This window comes from Tamandua tetradactyla, chromosome 3 (assembly GCF_023851605.1).
Source record: "Tamandua tetradactyla isolate mTamTet1 chromosome 3, mTamTet1.pri, whole genome shotgun sequence".
NCBI classification, from domain to species: Eukaryota; Metazoa; Chordata; class Mammalia; order Pilosa; family Myrmecophagidae; genus Tamandua; species Tamandua tetradactyla.
The window spans coordinates 183,956,976-183,982,771 of NC_135329.1; the positions used below are offsets into that span (position 1 = coordinate 183,956,976).

Here is a 25,796-nt window from a genome sequence, read left to right on the forward strand (position 1 = left end):
ATTGTGGCTGAGGGCCGTGTACATGTGTGGTTCTAGGACTGCTATAAAGTGTGGTTCCCAGAGCTGAATGACGTGATTGGGGACCCTTGTGCATGTGTGGGCCTAGGAAAGCCATTAACTGATATGCAGAGTCAGGGGAGGTGCCGTGAGGCTGTGTGAAACTATGGGCACGTGGCGGGAGTAGCCTGAGTATGGAGATTAGTGCCTGCAGCCTTTATGCGCTGGCAACAGCCTGTGGGGAACAGGGAGGGGGAGGTAGTACTTGGGAGGGGTGCAGGAGAAGTGCAGGAGAAGTGGGTTGGGCTGCAGTTAGGATTGGGTTGTGGGGCAGGTATGTAGGCTGGGGGGGTGGGGGTGTCTGGAGCACAGGGAATGGGAGCGGGTGACAGAGTTCAGGTATGTGGTGTGTGGGCTGAGTTGCCAGTCATGGGGCTGCGCTGGTGAGGGTAGCACACTCAAGGAATACAACCTGGCTTACTTCCTAGTCCCAGGCTCCTGTCCATGTACTCCCATGGGCTCTGAGCCTCTGCTCCAGGCTCCAGCTTTCTGCCTCTCAGTTCCTCAACCTCTGCAACCAGGGCTGCCTTGTGTGGTGCAGAAGGCTCTCCCGCATCAGCCACACTCCCAAATTGCTGCCTCGATCACCTTCCTGTCCCTTCTCTAACTTTTCCATGGAGCAGGGCTAATCTTAAGCTGCTCTATTTGACCGTCTTCCCAGAAGTCTCCCAGCCAAGTGTTTATCAAATGCTTTTTTTTTTTCTTTTACATCAGCAGGCACAAGGAATTGAACCCAAGTCTCCGGCATGGCAGGCGAGAACTCTGCCTGCTGAGCCACCATGGCCAACCCTATCAAACACTTTTTGTGTGTTAGAAACATGCTCTGAGTGGGAGTGGGTAGAAAGGCACCCAGCAACAAAGCTGTTTCTGTAAAGGAGCTCAGAGGTTAGTTGAGAAACAGACCTATAGAAATATTTTCAAAGTTAATGTACATTTAGTAGATACCTTGTATTGGGCAGCCTAATATATATTAAAAATAAAAATAAAAACGTGATAAACTCAGACCGTATTGGGACAGATGAAGTTACAGAGAAGGAAAGAGTCAAGTTAAGAGTAGGCATGGGAGTGTCAAGGATAGCTTTCCTGAAAAGACTGTGATTAAGCTAGTTTGGGAAAGACCTCTTTCCTAAGCAAATTACCATAGGGAAAGATAATGTTCTTCCCAGGCCACTGTGATTATCATCACTGTCACCAGTCACAAACCTTTATCTGCATCTATGTCTATATTTATCTATCTGTTATCTATCTAATCTAATCTGTCCTCTATCTCTCTATAATCATCATTTATCTAATCTATCATTAACATATTAATAACATAATCATCTAATCTGTCTGTTCATCTATCTGTGTAATCTGCCGTCTACTTCTCTGTAATCATCTATCTAATCTATCACTAACCTATATCTAACTTTCTCAACTATCTAATCACCAGTCTCTATTTAACCAAGGAAGATTAATTGCACTGTGGTTTGGGACATTTCTCTAGGAGTAGAAATGTATTCATTTTAGAAAGCAGTTTTGTTTTGGGGTCCTATAAAATGCTACTCTACATCTTTGCATTTCTATTAAAAGTGATTTTCAAATCAAGTTTGAGAAACCTTGTGGTTTTTCAGAGCAGGCTCAGGGGGAAGGGAAGATTCAAATTGGTAACAGTGTGATTCTGCAATTATCTTCCCCTAGGCCTCAGCCAGAGCAGAATATATATGTGGGATTTTATTATGCAATTTTATTTGAAGAAAAAAAAATGAAAATAAAAGTCTTTACTATAATGTCACATTATTTTTTTACTTAAAAAGTATTTAATGTATATTGATTGAAAGGATAATAAATACGTTAGTGCATATCTCACCATTACAGAGTTAGGCTGTTAAGGCAAAAGGGCAATTTGAGACCATTTGGAGTAACCCTTATATTTCATAGATGAATAAACTAAAGGCCAAAGATGTTATATGATTTGCTCCAGGTTTTACTGGCATTATTTTGGTAGATTTCCATTCTATTACTTTCTAAGTGTCACAAATAAAGTCACATATTGCAAGAGAATCAATAAACTATCGAGTCTTCGTAGCATTCTGGGAAATCATACTTTTCCAATTATATCATATGCAATATCATTATCTAATTAGATTAAAATTTTCTTCCCATTCTCTGGTATAAGATTTTCTTCTTTAGGCTAATCAAGTAAAACTAAAATTACCCTAAAGTCTTATACACTGACAGATTTTGCATTTTAATTCAAGTAAAAGACTATTTCAGATTACTTGCTATCAAGATTTTAAGTTAAATTATATTAGAAGGTACTTTTAAAATGTTAGGAATGTTTTTCTCTCTTTGTTTTTTGTATTTTCTTTCTGCAGTTGGATGCTGATGGCACCATTACTATAGAGGAGCAGATTGTCCTTGTGCTGAAAGCTAAAGGCCAGTGTGAGCTCAACATCACAGCCCAGCTCCAGGAGGGAGGTAAAGGTGCCAAGACATGTCCCACCCCTTTCTCCCCATCTCAGTTCCAAAAATGATTTCAAATTTCCCTCCTGATTTAGTGTTAGAGAACTCCTTATCAGTCTTTTCCTTCTTCCAGGTAGAGGGGTGTGGAGTAGAATAATGCTCTTTTTAATCTCTTCACCCCATGTGCTCCTCCCTCCTTCTGCATCCATATGCATCCTGTATCCATAAGCATTTTTTTCATCTTCTTGACCTATTCTTTCCTGAGAGCTATGTCTTAAAATCTCCCACGAATGGGGAGTTTTTCAATATTTCATTGAAGTTTTGCAATGTTTTGCTTCATCTATTTTGCAGCTATGTTATGAGGTATATACAAGTTAAGAAATGTTATACTGACTGGCAGATTGACCCTTTTGTAAGTATGAAGCAAACCTCTTAATCTTTATAAACTATTATATTAAATTGAACAATATTTAATAAATAAAACTGGCTGTCTCTTGCCTGGTATTTGTCTTGCATTTCTTTTCCTCACCTTTTCTTCAATTTTTCTGTATCTTTATGACCCTGGAGTATCTTTTTTTTTCATGGGCAGGCACTGGGAATCTCTCAGGCGAAAACTCTGCCTGCTGAGCCACCGTGACCTGCCCTGAAGTATCTTTTATAAGCAACTCGTTCATGGACCTTTTATTTTTATCCATTCTGATGGTTTTTGTCTTTTAACTGAAGAGTTTAGCCCAGTTAAATTAATTGTGATTACTAATATACAGTGTTTGAATTTTATCTTACCTTCTTATTTGGCCTTTTTATTTCACCAACTTTTCCTATGTGTCCCTCCTATTTCCACTGTACAATGCCCCACCTTTGGTTTCTTTCAGATTGATTGAGACTTTTTCCCTTATTTTCTTTTTTCTTGTACTACTAATTTGAAAGATAAATTCAATTTGTTTAGTGTTTATCCTAGAAATTTTTTCATGTTTATTTAATTTTGGAAAGTTTTATGTTAATCAATAATTTCCTCCTTCCAAATAAAATAAAGAATTTGGAATATTTTAATTACTTCTCAAATGATGTGCTATAGTCATATGTGATTTTGGTTTTGCCTCAATTTTGTGTTATTAAACATAATATGTGCAGTCAGTATTTACTTAAGTGTATTCAAATGCATGTTATTTTCTTTGCACACTATTCAGTCTTACAGTTCATGCTTGCAGTCTGAGATAGTTTTCTGAAGTATGTCTTTTTTAGGATTTCTTTAAGTTAGAATCTTTTGGTAGTGAGCTCTCTGGTTTTTTTTTTTCTAAAAATGTATCTCAATCTCATTCTTGAAAGATACTTTTTATGAACATATATGATCCTTGGTTGTAACTTATTTACCTTTAAGTACCTGAAGATATTGTTTCATTTTCCCTAGCTTCCATTGTTTTTGCTAAGAAATCATTTCTCAGCTTTGTTGGTGGTTAGTTTTTCTCTCTGACTCTTTTTAAGAGCTTCTCTTTGATTTTCACGTTCTGCATTTTCACTCTGTATCTCAGTATAGATGCATTGGATTTCCTGGTTCTGTGCATCTTTTCTTAATTCAGCGCCAGGAATATTTCAGCATTTCACCTTGGAAAATTTGCTTTCCTTCATTTTCTCCTGGGACTTTAAGTACATAAATATGGGACCCAGATATTTCACACTATCCTCCATCTCCATATCTTATATATTTTTTCTTTTCTTTGTCTTTCTACTGCTGTTTTGATTGTTTCTTCAAACCTATTTTCAGTTTACCATTACTCTCTTTAGCTTTGTCTAATAGCCATTTAATCCATCAATTAAGTTAGTTCCAATTATTTTATTTTTTCATTTTCTGAAACTGCACGTTCAATTTTGATAGTATCTTATACCTTCAATATTATTTCAATTTCTTTTTCTCTTGAACATTTTATATTTTGCATTTGATAATTCCAGTATCCACAGACTTTGCTGGTCAATGCTAAGTAAAATGCATGATGGCTTATTTCTGTGTGTGTTAATGAGCCATGATAAGGAACTCATGAGATCCTGGTTTATTACTTTAAAATTTCCCTCCAGAGAAAATTTGTGTTTGCTTCTGCAAGGTGCTTAGAGGAACTAGAGATCTAAGTCTACTTTAAACTAAATTTAGCCTATATAATGTGGACTTGCAGTTAGAAATTTCAGGGAACATTTTTTTTTCTCCGCTGCTTCCTGTTTCAACTCTAGATAGAGTCAAGGCTGAAGCTCTTTCTAAAGGATGGTTTTGTTTCTAGTTCACATATTAAGGGGGTAATTTTTTTGGATCCAGACATTAAATAAGTGTTTCCAATCCAATTTCCTACACTGTTAAGACCTCAGACTTCAACTTTTGTTGCCTAAATGCCAGCAAAATCCAAGCTCTAAGCCATTAGTTCAGTAGAGGTCCCCAGAGCAAGCCCCAAATGCAGTGCTTGCTGCCCCTGTGGAGTAACTTCTGGCCTCATATTGATTCCTTTAGTTTATATTAATTTAGCCTTTCTAGGACTAGATGGGAGTTCTCTGCATGGCTCAGTAATTAGCCAGAAAAGGAAATCCCCCAGGCTACCTTCTAGAGAATGTTTTTGTCGATATCACACATATGGGGATCTACTAACAAAGGAGGAACATTACTATGGAGGAATTTTATGGGATTGTTATCCATGAGGATGAATTAATTATTTTCTATGATGGTTCATAAAAGTTTGAGCTGAAAGATATGTCAGAGATTCTCTAGCTCAACATTATCTTATTCAGTTTCCCTTTAACAGTTCAACAAATATTATTATGTGCCCACAGTGTGATGCTACCACATAGGCACTTGAAAAAAATAATGAAGATTCAGTCCTTACCCTGTAGCTGACAGGCTAGTAAGAAAGGTATGCCATGTAAGTTTAACAACTAATTCATCAGGGAGGGCCCAGAGAAGGCTTCCTGGGGAAAGGATCACTTCATCTTAAAACTAAAGGGTGAGTAGGAGTTAGATGTATAGAGAAGGTAGTAAAAGGCATTCCAGACAGAAGAAATAGATGGGCAGAAGCAAGCAAGTATGTATCAGTCATACCACACAAATTACACATAAAATAATAAATGGACTAAGTGTGAATAAATGTAATATCTAGAATTTGTGAAGAGGCGAGTCATGTGAAACATGAAAAATACTGAGAGAAAAGACACTTGTGTTTTATGTATTTATTTATTTATTTGGTGTGCTGTATGGTGGGGATCACACTTCATTCTTTTTACAAGTGAATATCCCCTTATTGCAGCGCCATTTGCTGAATTTTTGTTTGTTTGGTTTTTCATTTGTTTGATTTGCTTGTTTCTTTGTTTGGGAAGTGGATGGGCTGAGAATTGAACCAGGTCTCCCACATGGCAGGCAAAAATTCTACCGCTGAACTACCCTGGCGATCCCAAGACACATGTTTTTAAGGTCCTTTTCCATACAAATAAGATAGAATTAAATCTGGCCAAACTTTGGTTTAATCTTTCAATGAAAATGTCTAATTATTTGTGAATTGACTCAAAATTTCTTTATAGTTAAAAAAACTGCAATGATATCTGAACTCACTAATTAAAGAAATCTTTAAAAAAATTTATCTAGATTGAGAGATGTATGTAAAAATATTTATTGACGCATTATTCTGTCTAATATTTACTTTCAAATACCACAGCAAAAAATTAGATGATATAAATATGGTCATTCATTGATGACTGTTAATTCTAGATGGGTATATAATATTCTCTCTTTTCTTTCTGAAAAAAATTATAACAACAAGAAAGTCAAAAATTTCCTAATGTTTTTGAAAGAAAAAAATGCAAATGTAAATTCAAATACCTACTTATAAAGCTATTCAATTATTTAAAATAGAAGAAAATATTATCCCCTTCCAATTATGTACCTGAAGAACTGAAAAGAGACAAAGTTGGATTCTCTAAATTTTAAATTGTTCTGTCAAAACATCGTGGTTGTAAAGCTTCAATAGGAATTTGTTTTCTTGGCACACACAAAAGACTATGGAGATTATAATTAATGATACTAATTTATAAAGCGAGATTGTTGAGTCATTAGGCAATTAATTATATTCTTGCCAAATAATGAAAGCATTTACTCACATAGGATGTGACATGATAATCAAAGAAAAGATGATAATTAGAATAGCTCTATTATTTGTACAAGGCCCTGGATTCCTCAATATTTTCAACCTTTTGAAAATGTTTATCTTTCTCTTTGTCAAAGACCGCCAGAGAAATGAAACTATGACTGAAAATGAAGAAAAGCTACAGAAATATTGTTTCGGAGCTAGTGTTGGCTTCTTTGAATTTGTGTGCATATGTGTATGTGTACATGCCTGGGGTGGAATCTCGTGAGGAACTAGAAAACTCCCTTTTAGAGCATGAGGAAAAAATCTGAGTTTCTCCATAGCAATTTTAAGATTCTATAATTACAAATGAACTGGTTATTGGATTTTTTTTTTTGCATGGGCAGGCACCGGGAACCGAACTCGGGTCTCTGGCACAGCAGGCGAGAACTCTGCCTGCTAAGCCACAGTGGCTCACCCCCAGTCATTACCCTTGTCAGAAAATAGCACATGACATTGCAGCACACGTTTTAAAGGGACAGTCAGGTTACAGGAAAACAAGAATGTGTGCCCAGGTCCAATTTCTGTAGATTGCACAATAGATATCAGGTAAAGGACTGAACAGTCCAGGTGTTTAAGACATGTGGCCCGTTAACGGCATAGTGGAGTGGATGGAAAGCAGTATGGAGTGCTATTACAATAAAGAAAAGTGCCTAGGGCAAAGTTAATGGGAGAGATTGATTCGTTATACTGCATACACAGAAAGGAAACAATACCAACAAATCAGATAATGGTGAAAAGAGAGGCAGGTGAAGTTGTGCACCAGAGGCAGGAGCCTGTATGCAGAGATCCCAGGACTTTGTGATATATGGAGTCCAGGCTTTCTCAAATGGGCAAAAGTGAGGCTGTTCCCAAGGAAGAACTCTGTGGACAAGGGAGGAAATTTTTATTGCTTCAGCTATACACAAGGCAAATAAAATATTTGTTTCCATATGATATGGTGAACACTAAAGAAAATTCAGGTTTATGCTGCATTCTCTTAGAGAGCAGTATTTGGGTGAGGTTCTGTTTTGTTGACTATTTAAAAGCAAACAAATAAATTGAACAAATCCTTTTAGCTATCATTAGTATAATTGGTCACTAAAAAAATTGAGAGTTATAGAATTGGTGAAAGGCAGTATAATGGTCCCCCAGACATGTCTCCTGTATTATGCCTGTGTGTGTTATGTTACCTGACAAAAGGAACTTTGCAGATGGAATTAAGGTTACAGACCTTAAAATACGGAGATTACTCTGGGTTATCCAGGTGTCCAATGTAATCGCATGGTGCTTAAAAATGGAAGGAAGACAGAAGAGCCCATTAGAGAGATGTGGCAGAAGGGGAGAGCAGTGTAGAGATTCAGAAGAGAAAGACTCCACCTGCTTTGCTGCCCTTGAAAATGGAGGAAGGCAAGCATGAGCCATGGAATGCAGGTGGGCTCTAGAAGTTGCCGACAGCCAGCAAGGAAACAGGTACTTCAGTCCTACAAATGCAAGAAACTGAATTCTGCCAACAATCCGAACGAGCAAGGAAACAGCCTCGAGAAAGGAAGGCAGCCCTGCTGATTCATTGATGTTCACCTTGTGAGACACTAAGCTGAGACACAGCTGAGTCCACTGAAATTCTGACTTACAAAAACTATGTGATATAAATTTGTGTTATTTAAGCCACTAGGTTTGTGGCGGTTAGTTAGTAGCAATAGAGAACTCATGCCAGCACTCATTAGAAGCAGTATTTCTTTGGGAAACAGGGTATGGCACTGCTGATATGCTCTCTTCTTTCTAGTACAGTACAGAACTACAAATGGGAGGGACTCCTGAAGAGCCCAGGGTATAGATATTGCCTGAATATTTTGTAAGCCCCTGTCATGTGCCAGGTGTTTTTCCAGGCAGGTGGCCAAAGCATGAAATAAAACAGGCCAAAATCCCTACCCAACGGTTTCTTAAACCTTGTGGTTTAAGAAAGCAACAGTAAAATAACATTTATTTAATATTTGCAGGTGATGAGAGATCAGATAAAAAATATAACAGGAAAAAGCAAGACAGGGAGTGTTTGGGGATGTAGTTTTAAATTGTAAAATCTTACTCAGATGTTGACATTTGAGTAAAAATCTGAAGGAGGCAAGGAAATAAGCCTGGAGGTGATCTGAGGGAACCACATCAACTTCAAGGAAGAGTAAGCAGGACCACAGTTGAGAATAAGGGGCGAGCACAAGGAGGTGAGTGAGGGAAATAAGCTGGGAAAGGGGGCAGACCAGTAAGGAACTTCATATATACTAAAGATTGGCCTTTACTCAGTGTGAGATGGAGCGCCTTTGGAGGATTCTGAGCTACTATTCTTAGACTAAATGAAAGGAGGGCAAAGGTGGGATCAGGAAAACAGCTTTTACAATTATCCAGGTTGGAGGCGACCTGGCGGGGACCGTGGTGATGGCAGTGGAGGTGGAAGTGATAGGGTTAGGGATACATCTTGAAAGTAGAATTTGTAAGAATTTTGTTTGTTATGAGTGTTAGGCTCAAAGAAATTACTTAAAATTGGTAAAAAAAAAAAAACGGTCTTGGAGCTTATGTGTGAAGCTCTGTATTATATGTTGTCTTCTTTGGCCACAATTTTTAGAAATTTAGGATAAGTTTGTAGATACAGCTATGAAGTCTGAAGAACTCTGCTACAGAAGTTGTTCACAATGACTGCTAGTATTTCTAATATACTAATTGTTATAATTATAATAACTAATATGTGGAATAGTTTAGTCATTTTCATTTATGCAAATAAAATGTTCATATTGACTGGACTTTAGATTGAGAAGGTGGATTTTGGGACATTTGCATCACATCCATGTAATTCTAGTTTATAAAATTGCCAATTTGGTTTACATTTTGCCACAGGTAGAGGCCTGAAATTTTGTATTTTTGAGTGCTGTATTTTCTCTAGTTCCAAATGCATTTTTATTTGTCCATTTGCTTTTTTTTTTTTCCTTACCAGAGGGAAATTGTTTCCCAGAATGGGATGGACTCATTTGTTGGCCCAGAGGAATAGCGGGGAAAATATCAGCTGTCCCATGCCCTCATTATATTTATGACTTCAATCATGAAGGTATTGAATTTTTCTGATGTGATTAATTTGAAACAAAAATTTACTTCTCTTTTTTTGCTAAGCTATCTCAACGTTTTGTTCTTATCTTTATAGGATTAGCTTTCCGACACTGTAACACCAATGGCACGTGGGATTTTGTGCACAGTTTAAATAAAACATGGGCCAATTATTCAGAATGCCTTCACTTTCTGCAGCCAGATATCAACTTAGGAAAGGTAATGATATTTTGGGGTTTGTGAAACTCTAAGGACGAACAGAAAAATGTTTTTTATGCAATTCTTGGTTTTCAGCCATTATATATAAAAACCTTTTCATTCTATGACATGGAGCTCATAAAAGTTAAAAACAAGATTGGAATTCAAAACCTTTTCTTAACCAGGCATCTGAAGCATTCTTGAATTTTCCTTTTGTTGGCGTTAATTAGTTGAGATATATACATATAGTCACAAATATGAATGCATGTGTATATTATATTTTATTATGTTATATATATAAAAAATAGTTAATCAGCAGCATGATTTATAATTTCTTCTTGGTTACTCATGAATGCGTACATTTCTCTTTATATTTCATAGAGGACCTTTGTATTTTAGAGATGTATTTTCCATCTTATTGTATTTGCCAGTGGGTAATTTCATTAGTATATGAAAGATCAGAGGTGTAGAATTATAGAAGAATAAGCTCACCATATAGATCTTCCAGCACAATATTTTAATTTTACAATGTGAGTAAACTCAGAAGCAGAAATTAAGTACTGCTTAGAGTGACCCAGTTCGTTCATGAAAGGATCTCGAGCAGAGCCCGTGTCTCCTAATTTCACCACAGAGTGATTTCCAGCTGGGAAACTGGGAACTTCCAGGTATTTTAAGCTATTCATGGTGCTTTAAAGGTCAAGCTTAAATGCATATCACTTAGCTGTCAAATAAAGATGCATGGTAACATATGCATACGATTCTCAGAGTCAACAAGGTAAATTGGTGTGTGAATGGTTTTTATGAGGACCCTGAATATATAAATTCTCCCAACATTGGACTTTTAATTATGCCTTGTTACTTTCAAGAAGGTGGGCAGGAAGAGGGAGAAGTGGTAAGTTGAGGATTTCTTTGTTGGTTTTAGCATTAATAGTCAAAATTGCCTTTAATACTCTTATTCTTTTCTGACACAAAGCACTACCACCTTTTGAGTTCTTTAGTAAGTTGCTGAAATTTCCTAGTTTTGTATTTCATCATTGACAAACTTCTTAGATAAAATTAGCTAGTGTGAAGAAATTTTCTTAGCTGAAAGTAGTCTGTGTGAGGAGATTGTTGTGTGCTCTGAAATGGAACTAAAGCCCGCAATGAGTTAATACAAAATGCTTAAAAATAATTTTACTTTCATTGGCAGAAATGACATTTGCTGATATTCAGTGTGCTGTGTGACGAATTTTGTTTGAACTTTTAATGGTGACAAATATAGTCTTTCAGAGTTTTTAAATGGCCATCAAATTAAACTATCATTTTGTTTGCTCTGAATGCTAATCTTATAACCACTCTTCGAGATTACTGTGTGTCCTAAGAGAAAGAATAATTAAGCATGATTAATAGACCAGATATGTACTATTTCATATAAAAATGATTTAAAGGTTGACTGAAAAATTTGAAGAATTTTGTTAGCATAATTTAATTGATCTCCGTAATTAGAAATATAAAGATAGTTTTCTATTGTTTACAGACCTTAAAAATAATTTGAAAAAGCTTAGGAAAACAAAACATTTCCCTAGTAAGAAAACTAGAAAATAAAATCTCTGCCTTAAGAAGGTAGAGATTGTTAGAATGGACAAAAATGTATGAAAAATATGTTGCCTTCAAGAAATTCACTTTCAATAAATAGAAACAGAAATGTAAAGGTTACAGATTTATTGATTTGTATCAATAAAAGCTAGAACAAGGTATATTTTATGAATATTCTTTTAAGAAAGTTGATGTTGATAAGTAGAATTCAAGACAAATAGTATCATCAGGATGAAGGGACATTTCAAAATGATGAAAGTATCAACTTATAAGCCAAGAGAAAATAACAATCCTAAATGTCCATGAATTTAGAACCTTAAATTACATGAATAAAAAATTGGCAGAAGTAAAGGGAGAAATAGCTATATGCTATCATGTTGGAGTTTTTAACACCACTCTTTCTGTAATTGACAGAATGATTAGACGACTTCCATTGATCAAAACTTGCAAAAACAAATTGAACACATTGACATTTATAGAACACTAAGCCCACTAACTGCAAAATTGATATTCTTCTGAAGTACACATCAAAGGTTGACCAAGATAGAACATATATGGGCTGAAAAACATACCAATGAATTTCAAGACTGAAATCAAACAGATTATTCTCTCTGATCACAATAGGATTAATTGAAAATCAAAGTGTGCTGGTTTGAGAGGATATATGTCCCCTAGAAAAGCCATGTTTTAATCAAAATCCCATTTCATAAAGGTAGAATAATCCCTATTCAATACTGTATGTTTGAAACTGTAATCAGATCATCTCCCTGGATGATGTAATTTAATAAAGAGTGGTTGTTAAGATGGATTAAATGATGACATCTCTCCACCCATTTGGGTGGGTCTTGATAAATTTCTGGAGTCCTTAAAAGAGGAAACATTTTGGAGAATGAAGGAGATCCGGAGAGAGCAGAGAATGCTGCAGCACCACGAAACAGAGAGTCCACGAGCCGGTGACCTTTGGAGATGAAGAAGGAACACGCCTCTCGGGGAGCTTCATGAAACCAGAAGCCAGAAGAGAAAGCTAGCAGATGATGCCATGTTCGCCATGTGCCCTTCCAGCTGAGAGACAAGCCCTGACTGTATTCACCGTGTGCCTTCTCACTTGAGAGAGAAACCCTGAACTTCATTGGCCTTCTTGAACCAAGGTATCTTTCCCTGGATGGATACCTTTGATTGGACATTTTTATAGACTCGTTTTAATTGGGGCGTTTTCTCGGCCTTAGAACTGTAAACTAACAACTTACTAAATTTCCCTTTATAAAAGCCATTCCGTTTCTGGTATATTGCATTCCAGCAGCTAGCAAACTAGAACACAAAGTATAACATAGACAATTCACAAACAGTTGGAAATTACATGATCTATAACAAAATTTGAACTGAATATATATGAAAATCCATTATATCAAAAGAAACTGCTAAAGCAGAGCTGAGAGGGAAATTTATAGTCTTTAATGCTTAATTAGAAGAGAAGAAAGGTAAAATATTAATGATCAAAGATTTCACATTATGCTAAGAAAAGAAAAGAGCAAACTAAAAGCCAAAGTACATAAGAGAAAGGAAATAATTGTTGTGGGGCGCACCAAAAGAGAGAACACAATTTAAAACTGCAAGCCAATTTGGAGTCTTTTTAGCCGGCCGACAACTGCCCCAGAAACTTCCAAGAAGGAAGATTCAGAGAGCAGCCCCCAGAGGTTTTCAAGGTGTGCTTATAAAGGCTAAAATCACGTTGTGGTTTTTGCAGTTGCTAGCAAGCAAACATGATCATAGAAGCAGAAGAATGCTGTTAGCTGTTGCCAAAACACATCCCGTTCTCTCAGTTTCCTAACATTGGTTATTTAACTCTTGGGGACATTCCATCCCAATGTTGTGGGAACTTTCCCTGCTTGGGCCCGATTGATTACTCCTGGCCCTCTACATTCCGCACTGGTTTTATGAGAGAATCAAATCATTGTTACTTCATTTTGATTATAAATCTGTTGATATTGGGCTCCAAGGACTAACAGTTTAACAGTTTGTATTTTTCTTTGCACGTACGAGGTTAGACAGTTGATTACACAGGGTCCAAACATTAAGCCTAATAATATGAGAATTAGGGGCCCTGCTACAGCGGACAAGAGCGTGGTCAGCCATGGGGACCAGGAAAATAAGTTTTCATACCAGTTCGTTTCAGTTTTTCAGCGTTCTTCTGGCTCTCGTAACCTGCTATGGACTAGAGATAGAAAATTTCTAATTATTCCAGAATGATTGGCATAGAAGCAGCAGGTTTCTCCGCGGGCCACGCATAACCCTCCTTGTTTCAGAAATAGGAGATCTAAGCCTCTGCGGTTTTGGAGGGCAACCTCGGCCAGTGAATTTAGGGAGTTTTCTAAATGACTGACAGAGCTTTCTGATTCACTAAGATCCAGATCAACTTGTTTGCTAAGGGTTTTAAAATTTTGGTCCCCAGTGATAAGGGCTGAAGTTCCAACTGTAGTTGATCCTGCAATGCCGAGTCCGACAAGGAGTGGCTGCTCCCTGTGTGGGGATTTTACTGATCGAGAGCCTCCTTACCTCTGTGAGTGTTGGGGTCCCATCTGAGATGGGTGGAGGGGAACACAGCCTCTAATCAGGTTGATTCAGTAGTAGGTTGTCCATCAGGTCCAAGAATTAACTTCCTCGCCTCTCTCCTGATTCTGTCTCATTCTTCGGAGGTGAAGAGGGCCTGGAGGAGCTGCTGGCAGTCATCCCAGGTGGGCTGATGGGTAAAAAAGACAGTCTCCAAGAGGGTGATGAGCCTTGGGGCTTTTCAGAGAAAAAGGGATTCTGGTTTTTCCAATTATACAGATCACTAGAGGAAAAGGGGACATAGACCATGAAAGGTGGGCTGTTGTCCCCCAGGGCAGGGCCAACCTGCCTCAAGGGTAAAATTGGAACTCTGGAAGAATCTGCTGATTATGAACCAGAAGAAGGGTGGTGAGCAGAGCCACTTCTGGTATGGGGGGGGGGGGGGGAACTGAAGGTCACCTCCCGGCTACCAGAGGGGCTGGTTGCCGCCTCTTGGCATTTCTCCCCTCTGGTCTTAGAGGGGGCGGAGGGGCTGTTGGGTATGCGGGAGGGTCCATCAAGAGTAGATCCTCCGTTGGTCCTGTTGATACTGGGATCCCATTAGTCCTTTCTTTTTGAGAGGTTTTTATTAAGAGGGCCGTTTTGACTCTGGGGGGGGGGTCTTTCTTTTTGGAACTCCAGCAAACCCTAACCACTTGGGTTTTTCTGTTAAAATTTCAATCCAAATTAGTATATAGGGGATTTAGTCAGGGTGGCCTGGATTACCAAAAATTGTTTTTGGACTTTATAAGCCACAGATAGATCTGTGGTTCCCTCGGGAGGCCACCCAGGACCAAATATTGGCCACTCCTGTGAAAGTGAAGGTGTTGACAGGGGCTCCGTAGTCTCTGGCCTTCCACTGAAATTCCTGGAAATTTTTCAAAGAACATTGAAGTGGAGTACAGACAGATAAACTTGACTGACCCATGGCAATTATGACAAGAACGACACAGAATGCAACGAGACCAACAGATGAGAGAAGGGACAAGCTAAACCAACACACACAAAAGCTTTATTCTTAATTGATTCCTAACCAGAAGCCCCAGGCAACATCTTGCTCTAGGACCTGACCTTGGAAGTAATGCTGCGTCCAACCTTCCAGAGGTCCCTGGCCTGGATCCAGTAACAGACCTGTACTCACCGGTAAGGTTCCCAGAAACAGATGACTCCACCAGATTTTGTATAATTTTGGAAGGTCCTGTACAACCGGCCTGGTTCCTGGTCCTTGCCTGGGCGGAGGAACGTCTCTCAGAGGCCTTCCCCTAGGCTGGACCTCAGTTCCGGGGGCGATCCCCAGGACCTGTGGTCACCAGATGTCCCGTTAGGGACGATTTCGCTGGGGCCTCCAAATGTTGTGGGGCACACCGAAAGAGAGACCACATAATTTAAAATTGGAAGCCAATTTGGAGTCTTTATTAGCCGGCCGGCAACTGCCCCAGAAACTTCCAAGAAGGAAGATTCAGAGAGCAGCCCCCGGAGGTTTTCAAGGTGTGCTTATAAAGGCTAAAATCATGTTGTGGTTTTGCAGTTGCTAGCTAGCAAACATGATCATAGAAGCAGAAGAATGCTGTTAGCTGTTGCCAAAACACATCCCATTCTCTCAGTTTCCTAACATTGGTTATTGTTTAACTCTTGGGGACATTCCATCCCAATGTTGTGGGAACTTTCCCTGCTTGGGCCCAATTGATTGCTCCTGCTTGGGCCTGATTGATTACTCCTGGCCCTCCACAATAATCAAGAATGAATATCAATTGGATAGAAAATGAACAAGCTGTAGGAAAAATTAACAATGCAAAAAAAGTGGTACTGAAATGGTTGATATAATTGATATGTATATACTATCACTAATCAAGGAAAAGAAGGAATTTACTCAGAGTACCTATACCAAGAATAAAAGAATAAATATTAATAAAGATACTTACAAACATTAAAAGGATAATAGGATATTATGAAAAACTTAATACTAGTAAGTTCAGTTTCCTAGATGAACTGAACAAATTCCTTGAATAATCTACTAATAGACAAAATGCAAGAAAAATGGAGAATTTGAATAAGTCTATGTGGTAGTTAGATTCAGTTGTCAACTTGACCAGGTGAAGGTACCTAGTTCTGTTGCTGTGGACATGAGCCAATAGTACGTGAACCTCATCTGTTGCTGATTACATCTGCAGTTGGCTAGGAGGTGTGCCTGCTGCAGTGAATGATGTTTGATTTAATTGGCTGGTGCTTATATGAGAGAGCTCAATGTAGCACAGCCCAAGCAGCTCAGTATGCCTCATCTCAGCAATAGCAGCTCAGCCCAGACCTTTGGAGATGCAGAAAGAAATCACCCTGGGGAAAGTTGTTGGAACCCAGAGGCCTGGAGAGAAGGCCAGCAGAGACCATCCTGTGCCTTCCCACATAAGAAAGAACCTCAGTTGAAAGTTAGCTGCTTTTCAAGAGCACTGAGGAAAGAAATAAATAAATGGGAGCTTCTCAAAACTAAACACTTTTGCGCATCAAAGAACTTCATCAAGAAAGTAAAAAGACAGCCTACACAATGGGAGACAATATTTGGAAACGACATATCAGATAAAGGTCTAGTATCCAGAATTTATAGAGATTGTTCAACTCAACAACAAAAAGACAGCCAGTCCAATTACAAAATGGAAAAAAGACTTGAACAGACACTTCTCAGAAGAGGAAATACAAATGGCCAAAAGGCACATGAAGAGATGCTCAATGTCCCTGGCCATTAGAGAAATGCAAATCAAAACCACAATGAGATATCATCTCACACCCACCGGAATGGCCATTATCAACAAAACAGAAAATGACAGGTGCTGGAGAAGATGTGGAGAAAGAGGCACACTTATTCACTGTTGGTGGGAATGTCAAATGGTTCAACCACTGTGGAAGGCAGTTTGGCAGTTCCTCAAAAAGCTGAATATAGAATTGCCATATGACCCAGCAATACCATTGCTAGGTATCTACTCAAAGGACTTAAGGGCAAAGACACAAATGGACATTTGCACACCAATGTTTATAGCAGCATTATTTACAATTGCGAGGAGATGGAAACAGCCAAAATGTCCATCAACAGACGAGTGGCTAAACGAACTGTGGTATATACATACGATGGAATATTATGCAGCTCTAAGACAGAATAAATTTATGAAGTATGTAACAACATGGATGGACCTTGAGAACATTATGCTGAGTGAGACTTGCCAAAAACTAAAGGACAAATACTGTATGGTCTCACTGATATGAACTGACATTAGTGAATAAACTTGGAATATGTCGTTGGTAACAGAGACCATCAGGAGATAGAAATAGGGTAAGATAGTGGGTAATTGAAGCTGAAGGGATACAGACTGTGCAACAGGACTGGATACAAAAACTCAGAAATGGACAGCACAATACTACCTAACTGTAATGTAATTATGTTAAAACACTGAATGAAGCTGCATGTGAGAATGATAGAGGGAGGAGGGCTGGGGACATAAATGAAATCAGAAAGAAAGATAGATGTTAAAGATCGAGATGGTATAATCTAGGAATGCCTAGAGTGTATAATAATAGTGAAATGTACAATGTACAAATTTTAAAAATGTTTTGGCATGAGGAAGAACAAAGGAATGTCATTACTGCAGGCGCTGAAAATAGATGATAATTAATACTTTAAAATGTCACCTTATGTGTGAGACTAAAGCAAAAAATGTTTATTTGTTACAAAATTTAGATTTTGACTAGAGCATCTCCTAATATAACTCATGTAGATAGTTTGATTGAATGTCATAAGTACTTGGAATCTCAGGTAGCACATGAGATTTTGTTGGTTTGTCCCTGATGAATCCCAGAATGATTTGATCAGTGACTGGAAAAGTATTTGCAAGCCCCCTTCAGGGAATGGTGAGAGTGGGGAGAAATTCAATTTCCCCAAGTTGAATTCTTGATATTCTCAAAAGCAGTGTGGACAAGCAAAGCTATAGGCTGAGCCCCTAGTCTTGGGGTTTGTTCACATGAAACTTAACCCCACAAAGGATAGGTCAAGTCTACTTAAAATTTAGGCCTAAGAGAGACCACCAAGAGAGCTTCTTTTGTTGCTCAGATGTGGCCTCTCTCTCCAGCCAATATGAGGAGCAGTCTCACCACCCTCCCCCTCTCTGCGTGGGACATGACTCCCAGGGATGTGGACCTTCCTGGCAACGTGGGACAGAGATCCTGGAATGAGCTGAGACTCAGCATCAAAGGACTGAGAAAAACCCTAGAATGAGCTGAGAATTAACATCAAGGGATTCAGAGAAACATCTCAAGCAAAAGGGGGAAAGAGTAAAATGAGACAAAGTATCAATGGCTGAGAGATTCCAAACAGAGTTGAGAGGTTATCCTGGAGGTTATTATTATGCATTAAGTAGATATCACCTTGTTGTTCAAGATGTAGTAGAGAGGCTGGAGGGAATTGCCTGAAAATGTAGTGCTGTTTTCCAGTAGCCATGTTTCTTGATGATGATTGAACAATGATATAGCTTTCACAATGAGACTCTGTGAATGTGAAAACCTTATGTCTGATGCTCCCTTTTACTATCAACAGAAGAGTAGAACATATGGAATAAAAATAAATAATAGGGGGAACAAATGTTAAAATAAATTCAGTTTGAAATAGTGGTAAATGAAAGCGAGGGGTAAGGGGTATGGTATGTATAGTCTTTTTTTTCTCTTATCATTTTATTTCTTTTTCTGTTGTCTTTTTCTTTTTCTAAATCGATGCAAATGTACTAAGAAATGAGGAATATGCAACTATGTGATGATATTAAGAATTACTGATTGTGTATGTAGAATGGAATGATATCTAAATGTTTTGTTTGTTAATTTTTTTAATTAATAAAAAAGTTTAAAAAAAAAAAAGAAAGCTGCTTTTCCTCTGAAGAACTAACAAAATAACTCCCCTTTTATTAAAAGCCAATCCGCCTCTGGTATGTTGCATTCTGGCAGCTAGCACACTAGAACAGTCTATATCTATCAAAGATTGAGTTTGTAATTGACACCATTTACAGGTCAAAATGACTTCAATGGTAAATTCTACCAAACTTTGAAGAAAGAAATATTATTAATCCCAAACAAATTCTTTCATAAAATAAAAGAAAAAAAAATGACTGACTAATTTTTTGAGACCAGTATTAGAGAAAATTAGAAAAGAAAATTGGAGACCAATAGCCCTCATGGATATGGATATAAAAATCTTCAACAAAATATTAGACATTTCATTCAGCAACAAATAAAAATGATAATACATCGTGAAAAAGCAAGGTTTATTCCAGGAACTATAAGGTTTGTTTAATATTCAAAACTTAATCAATGAAAGTCACCATAATAACTGAATAATGAAAAAAATGATTTTAATAGATGCCAGTAAACTGTTTGCCAAAGTTCAATACTCTTTCATGAAAAACTCAAAACAAACTAGAAGTAGAATGGAACTCCAGTAATTTGATAAATGGTATCATCAAAAAACATGTAACAAACATAATACGTATTGATTAATACCAATACTTTATCCTGAGATCAGAAACAAAGCAGTTATGTTTGTGCTCACCACTTTTTTAAAAAAATATTTTTTATTTGTGAAATATAACATATATACAGAAAAGTGATAAATTTCAAAGTTTAATTTAATTTAAAAATCTTCAACAAAATATTAGACATTTCATCCAGCAACAAATAAAAATAAAGTTACAGAGCAGATTTCAAAGTATTTTAAGGTTATAGTTCCACAATTTAAGGTATTTCCTTCTGGCTCTTCTAATACACTAGAAAACTGAAAAGAAATATCTATATAATGATTCAGTGTTGACTATCATTTGTTAAATCTTAACTTCTCTGTTGTACAACTCCTCCCTCTCATTTGATCTTTCTCTCAGTCTTCAGAGATATTTGGGCAATGACCGTTCTAACTTCTTTATGTTGAAAATGGGTATCAACAGTGTGGTGTAGGGGAATGTATCTAGTTGATTGTTCTAGTTTGCTAGCTGCCAAAATGCAATATACCAGAAACGGAATGGCTTTTAAAAAGGGGAATTTACTGAGTTGCTAATTTACAGTTCTAAGGCTGAGAAAATGTCCCAATTAAAATGAATCTATAGAAATGTACAATCAAAGGCATCCAGGGAAAGATACCTTGGTTCTAGAAGGCCTATAAACTTCAAGGTCTCTCTCTCATCCGAGAAGGCACATGGTGAACACAGTCACAGTTTCTCCCTCAGCTGGAAGGGCACATGGTGAGCACAGCATCATCTGCTAGCTTTCTCTCTTGGCTTCCCATTTCATGAAGCTCCCCAGGAGGTGTCTTCCTTCTGCATCTCCAAAGTGCTGGTTGATGGACTCTGTGCTTCATGGTACTACAGCATTCTCTGCTCTCTCTCTCACTCTCCTTCTGTTAAGGGGCGCACCGAAAGAGAGACCACATAATTCAAAACTGCAAGCGAATTTGGAGTCTTTATTAGCCGGCTGGCTACTGTCTCAGAAACTTCCAAGAAGGAAGATTCAGAGAGCAGCCCCCAGAGGTTTTCAAGGTGTGCTTATAAAGGCTAAAATCATGTTGTGGTTTTGCAGTTGCTAGCAAGCAATGTATCATAGAAGCAGAAAAACGCCATTAGCTGTTGCCAAAACACATACCGTTCTCTCAGTTTCCTGATGTTGGTTATTTTTTAACTCTTGGGGACATTCCGCCCCAATGTTGTGGGGACTTTCCCTGCTTGGGCCTGATTGATTGCTCCTGCTTGGGCTTGATTGATTGATTGCTTCTGGTCCTCACCACTTCATTCTCCAAAATATTTCCTCTTTTATAGGACTCCAGAAACTTATCAAGACCCACCTAAATGGGTGGAGACATGTCGTCACCTAATACAGCTTAACAACTATTCTTGATTAAATCACATCTCCAGGGAGATGATCTGATTACAATTTCAAACATACAATATTGAATAGGGATTATTCTGCCTTTGTGAAATGGGATTTTGATTAAAACATGGCCTTTGTAGGGTCCATACATATTTTCAAACCAGCACATTGATGTTCTGGGAGAGACTGGTTCCTCTAAATTTCAGGGCTTATCTGGCGTAGAAACAATCTGGAAGTTTTAAGTTTCTTAAAAATAAACTTAGTAAGTAAAACTTTTATAGAGTCTTAGATAGAGATACTGTTGTTTGGGGCTTGGCATACTGTGACAATTTGTAATATTTGGCTAGAGTTTGCATAAGAGTAACCTCCAGAATGACCTCTCAACTCTACTTGAAATCTCTTAGCTACTGAAACCTTATTTTGTTACATTTCTTTCCCCCCTTTTGGACAAGAAGGAATTCTCAATCCCATCATACCAGGGCCAAACTCATCCTTGAGAGTCATGTCCTATGTTTCCAGGGAGACTTACATCACTGAAAGTCATAGTCTCACATAGGGTAGGGGGAAATGAGCTTATTTGCAGAGTTTGGCTGAGAGAGAGAGAGAGAGAGAGAGAGAGAGAGAGGCGCTACATCTGAGCAACAAAAGAGGTTCTCTGGGGGTGACTGTTAGGCCTGTTCATAAGTAGGCTTAGCTTCACCATTACAAAAATAAGTTTTATAAGGGCCAGCCTCAAGATTGAGAGCTTGAATTATTAAATTGGGAGTCCACAATGCTTGAGAAAAAAATATCAAGAATTTCCCAGTTGGAAATAGTTAATATTTAACTATTTAATAAGTTAATAATAGTTAATAGTTTCATATTTTTCTCCACTCCCTTAAGGGATTTTGCAAATACTTTTCAAAAGTATACAAAATTACCAGATCACTTTCCATATTCTAGGCTCCACGTATGTAGGTTCTTAAAAAAAACTGTGTGCTCATCACTTTTATGAAATATGATCCTGTAAGTCCTAGCCAATAAAATAAAGCAAGAAAAATAATTTAAAGGCATAATAATTGAAAAGGAAAAAGAAAATCGTTTTTCTTTGCAGATCACATCATTTCTGTGTAGAAAATGACAAGGAATACTTACTGCCAGTACAACAAAAACTATAGAATTTATAAGTGAATTCCGTAAGATTGTTGGATAAGGAGTTAGTATTGTGAAAATAATCTAGTATATAAAAAAATCCAGTATTCTTATTATTCCTTGAAGTTTCCTTATTTTTTCAATTGCTTCAACCATGTTCATAATTGTTCACTGGAGCATTTTATCATGACTGTTGTAAAAACCTTGTCAGATAATTCTAATACTGGTGTCACCTCATTGTCGGCATCGATTGATTGCGTGATTTTTCTTATTCAGTTTGTAATCTTCTTGGTTTTTGGTATGATGAGTGATTTTTCTATCAATCTGAACACTTAGGGTATCATATTAAAGACTCTGGATTTTGTTTAAACCTTGATTTTTATCAGGCCTCTTTGGACCTCCTCTGACACCACTCCAGTGGTGGAAGTGGGTGGATAAGTGCCACCTTATTACTGTCAGGTGGAAATGTAAGTCAGATTTTTCCACTTGGCTTCCACTGACCTGTGGATGGAGAAGAGTTCCTTGTTATTGTTTGGTAAGAGTGGAGGTTCAGGTAATTACTAGGATGCCAAAAATACTGTGTTGATTGGGTCAGGGTTGAGAGGGCAGCACTCCATTACTGTTTCCCACATAATCTCCCTTGACAACATGGGAAAAGGTGACCTCATTACCACCATGTAGTGGAGAAGGTCCTAACACTCTTCTTTGTCTCCTCTGACACATTCCTAGTGTTGTGGAAACCACCTCATTATGGGCATGTGGGATGGAGGTCAAGGGTTCCCCAGGGTCTCTATTGACATTGTGGTTCCAGAAACTGAGAAAATTCCAGACAGAATAAACCCAAAGATATCCGTGCCAATACTCACCATAAACAAATTCCTTAAAACTGAAGACAAAAAAATCTTAAAAGCATCCAGAGAGAAGTATTGTTATACTTATAGGGGAAAAACAATTTGAATGACAGAGACTTTCTCATCAGAAATCATGGAAGCCAGAGGAGGTGGCACAACATTTTTCAAATGGTGAAAGAAAAAAACTGTCAATACAGAATTCTATACCCAGTGAAGATATCTTCCAGGAATGAAGTGTAAATCAAGACATTCTCAAAAGAAGAGGAATTAAGAATTTGTTGCCATCAGACCTTCGAAAGAATGACCATAAGAATAAAGAAAGGAAATGTTAAAAGAAGGACTCTTAGAACACCAGGAAGGAAGAAAAAGCATAGTAAGAACAAAGATAGGGATAAATACAATACACTTTAATTCTTCTCTTGAGTTTTCTAAACTATTTTTTGGCAGTTGAAACAAAAACAATAACACTGTCTAATGTGGATCTCAATGTATTTAGAGGAAATATTTAAGGCCTATTATAAATGGGGGAAGATAATATGATGTAAAGGAATATAAGGTTTCTGTACTTCTACACTTAATTATTAGTATATGAAGGCTTAAGTCTGCCATTTTCATTTGAACTGGTAAATTTCATCTCTTGCAGAATTTGTTAAGATATGTATATGTAATATAATACTTGGAGCAACAATCACAAAGATATGCAAAAAGACTCATTAAAATGGAATTATGAAAAATGTTAAGGTAAACTACATGATAGCATTAAAGATAATTTAGAAATTGATAGAACAACATAAAACAGAGCATAAAATAAAGAATTTAGCCCTAACCTATCAATATTAATTTAATCTAAATGATCTAAATAGACTGATTAAAATATATAAGTTGGAAGAGTGGATAAAAAATCATGATCCAACTCTATGCTGTTTGCAAGAAACTCCCTTTGTATTAAATAATATATGTAAGTTCATCCATACCATGGAGTACTGTGCAGTGATAAAAAGGAGCAAACTATTGATATGTGTATTAATATGGATGGATCTCAAGGTCATTGCACTGAGTGAAAAAGTCAATCTCAAAAGGTCATATACTGTGTGATTCCATTTATAAAACACTTATGAAATGACAAAATTATACAAATGGAAGACAGATTAATGGTTGCCAGGAGCTAAGGATGTTGGGGAGAAGGTGGGAGGTATGATTATAAAGGGATAGCATTAGAGAGATCTTTGTGGTGACAGAGCAGTTCTGTATCTTGATGGTTATAAAAATCAACATATGTTATAAAATGATAGACAGCTATAAACACATACTGTACTAATGTCAAATTCCTGGTTTTGTATTGTAGTATAATTATGTAAGACATAACCACTGGGGGATATTATGTGAAGCATACATGGGACTTTTCTTACTATCTTTGCAACTTCCTTTAAATGTATAATTATTAAAATTAAAAACATTTGGAAAGGAATGAGCCACTGTATATGCAGCAATATTGATGAATTGCAGAAACAGCATGTTGACAGAAATAACCTGAGATAAAACAGTATATGCTCTCATTATAGGTAGTCCATGAACTGTTAAGAAGTATATGAAGTATATGAACATATAAAGCTAATTTGTGACAACAGAAATTGATGAGTGGTGACCAGGGTGTGAGTGTTGGGTGGTTTTTTGACCTGTGTATGCTTCATACAATATTCCTCAAAGGTCTTATATGAACTCAATTTATCAGAACTCATCAAACTATTAATTTAAGATCTGTACATTTTGTTTTATTCAAGTTATAAATTCATAGAAAAGTTTAAAAGAACTATAAATAACATTCCAAAAATGGCATCATCTTTTTAACAGTTTCCTGTTAAAATAGTTAAACTGCAACACTTTTGCCTGTCTTTTTCCCAGCAAAAATTCTTTGAACGCCTCTATGTCATGTACACTGTTGGTTACTCCATCTCTTTTGGTTCCCTGGCTGTGGCTATTCTCATCATTGGTTACTTCAGGTGAGTGACTCCCAATCACCCTTTTCACATGGAGGGACACAGTCTGTTTCCTATCCATATAATACTCAAAGGTCTCACATTCTTCAGTGCCTGCAAATGTTTCTCCTAAACACACAGGCCTTTTGAATTCATCTTAATGTTATTATATTGTTTGACTTTGACAATTTATTTTTCATGGTAAATTCAATATTTTTTTGTTTAAAAACTTGTAGCATTGAAGCATCTGAAACCTTTAAGCCAAAAGACCTGCATTAAGGTGTATTTGCATGCATAGTGATACAAAATAGAGTTGAATGTGTTATGAAAAATTTCATTAATAATGTAGTGGCTTATTTCACTTTCACCAAATAATTTAGGTGCCATTGAGTAGCAATTTGTCATAAATAATCTTCCACTATCTGATGTTAGCACATAAAGTAACTGCATTTATTGCTTTTGTTGTTTTTTTAATCCATATAAACTTTTGTCCAATTAGATTCAATTTCCTTTAAATCTATGCAAAATTTTGAGCACCAACATAGAGAAACAACAGTGAACCATTCTGGGTTGTCTGTACTCCTGATGCACACAGCTGGTGTGTGCTACAAATAGAGAAGGAAATAATTACTGTTAGTGTGATAAGTGCTATAATTCAGGTGATGTATGTTAATTTAGAAAGGCACAGGAGGGAGCTGAGGGAGGACCTCCCAGATGCAGTGAAGACTAAAATGATATATGAGAATAAATAAGGTTTAACCGAAAAAAGAGACTAGGAAGAGTATTCCAAATATAAATGTAGATCAAGAAAAAGCATGGAATATTTGAGAATTCAGATTTTTGTTGTACGTAAGCTATGGACTCTGAGACAATAG

General features: G+C 37.1%; 1 protein-coding gene across 1 annotated transcript in view; it reads left to right on the plus strand.

The window, feature by feature from the left end:
- Positions 1–372: 372 nt before the first annotated feature.
- Positions 373–25,796, plus strand: part of PTH2R (parathyroid hormone 2 receptor) — an 89,401-nt gene continuing 63,977 nt past the window's right edge. Inside the window, exons 1-5 of the mRNA XM_077151792.1 lie at positions 373–396; positions 2,415–2,517; positions 9,616–9,726; positions 9,820–9,941; positions 24,848–24,945. Of these exons, the coding sequence (XP_077007907.1) occupies positions 373–396; positions 2,415–2,517; positions 9,616–9,726; positions 9,820–9,941; positions 24,848–24,945 (458 nt within the window). The remainder of the gene's footprint in view (positions 397–2,414; positions 2,518–9,615; positions 9,727–9,819; positions 9,942–24,847; positions 24,946–25,796) is intronic.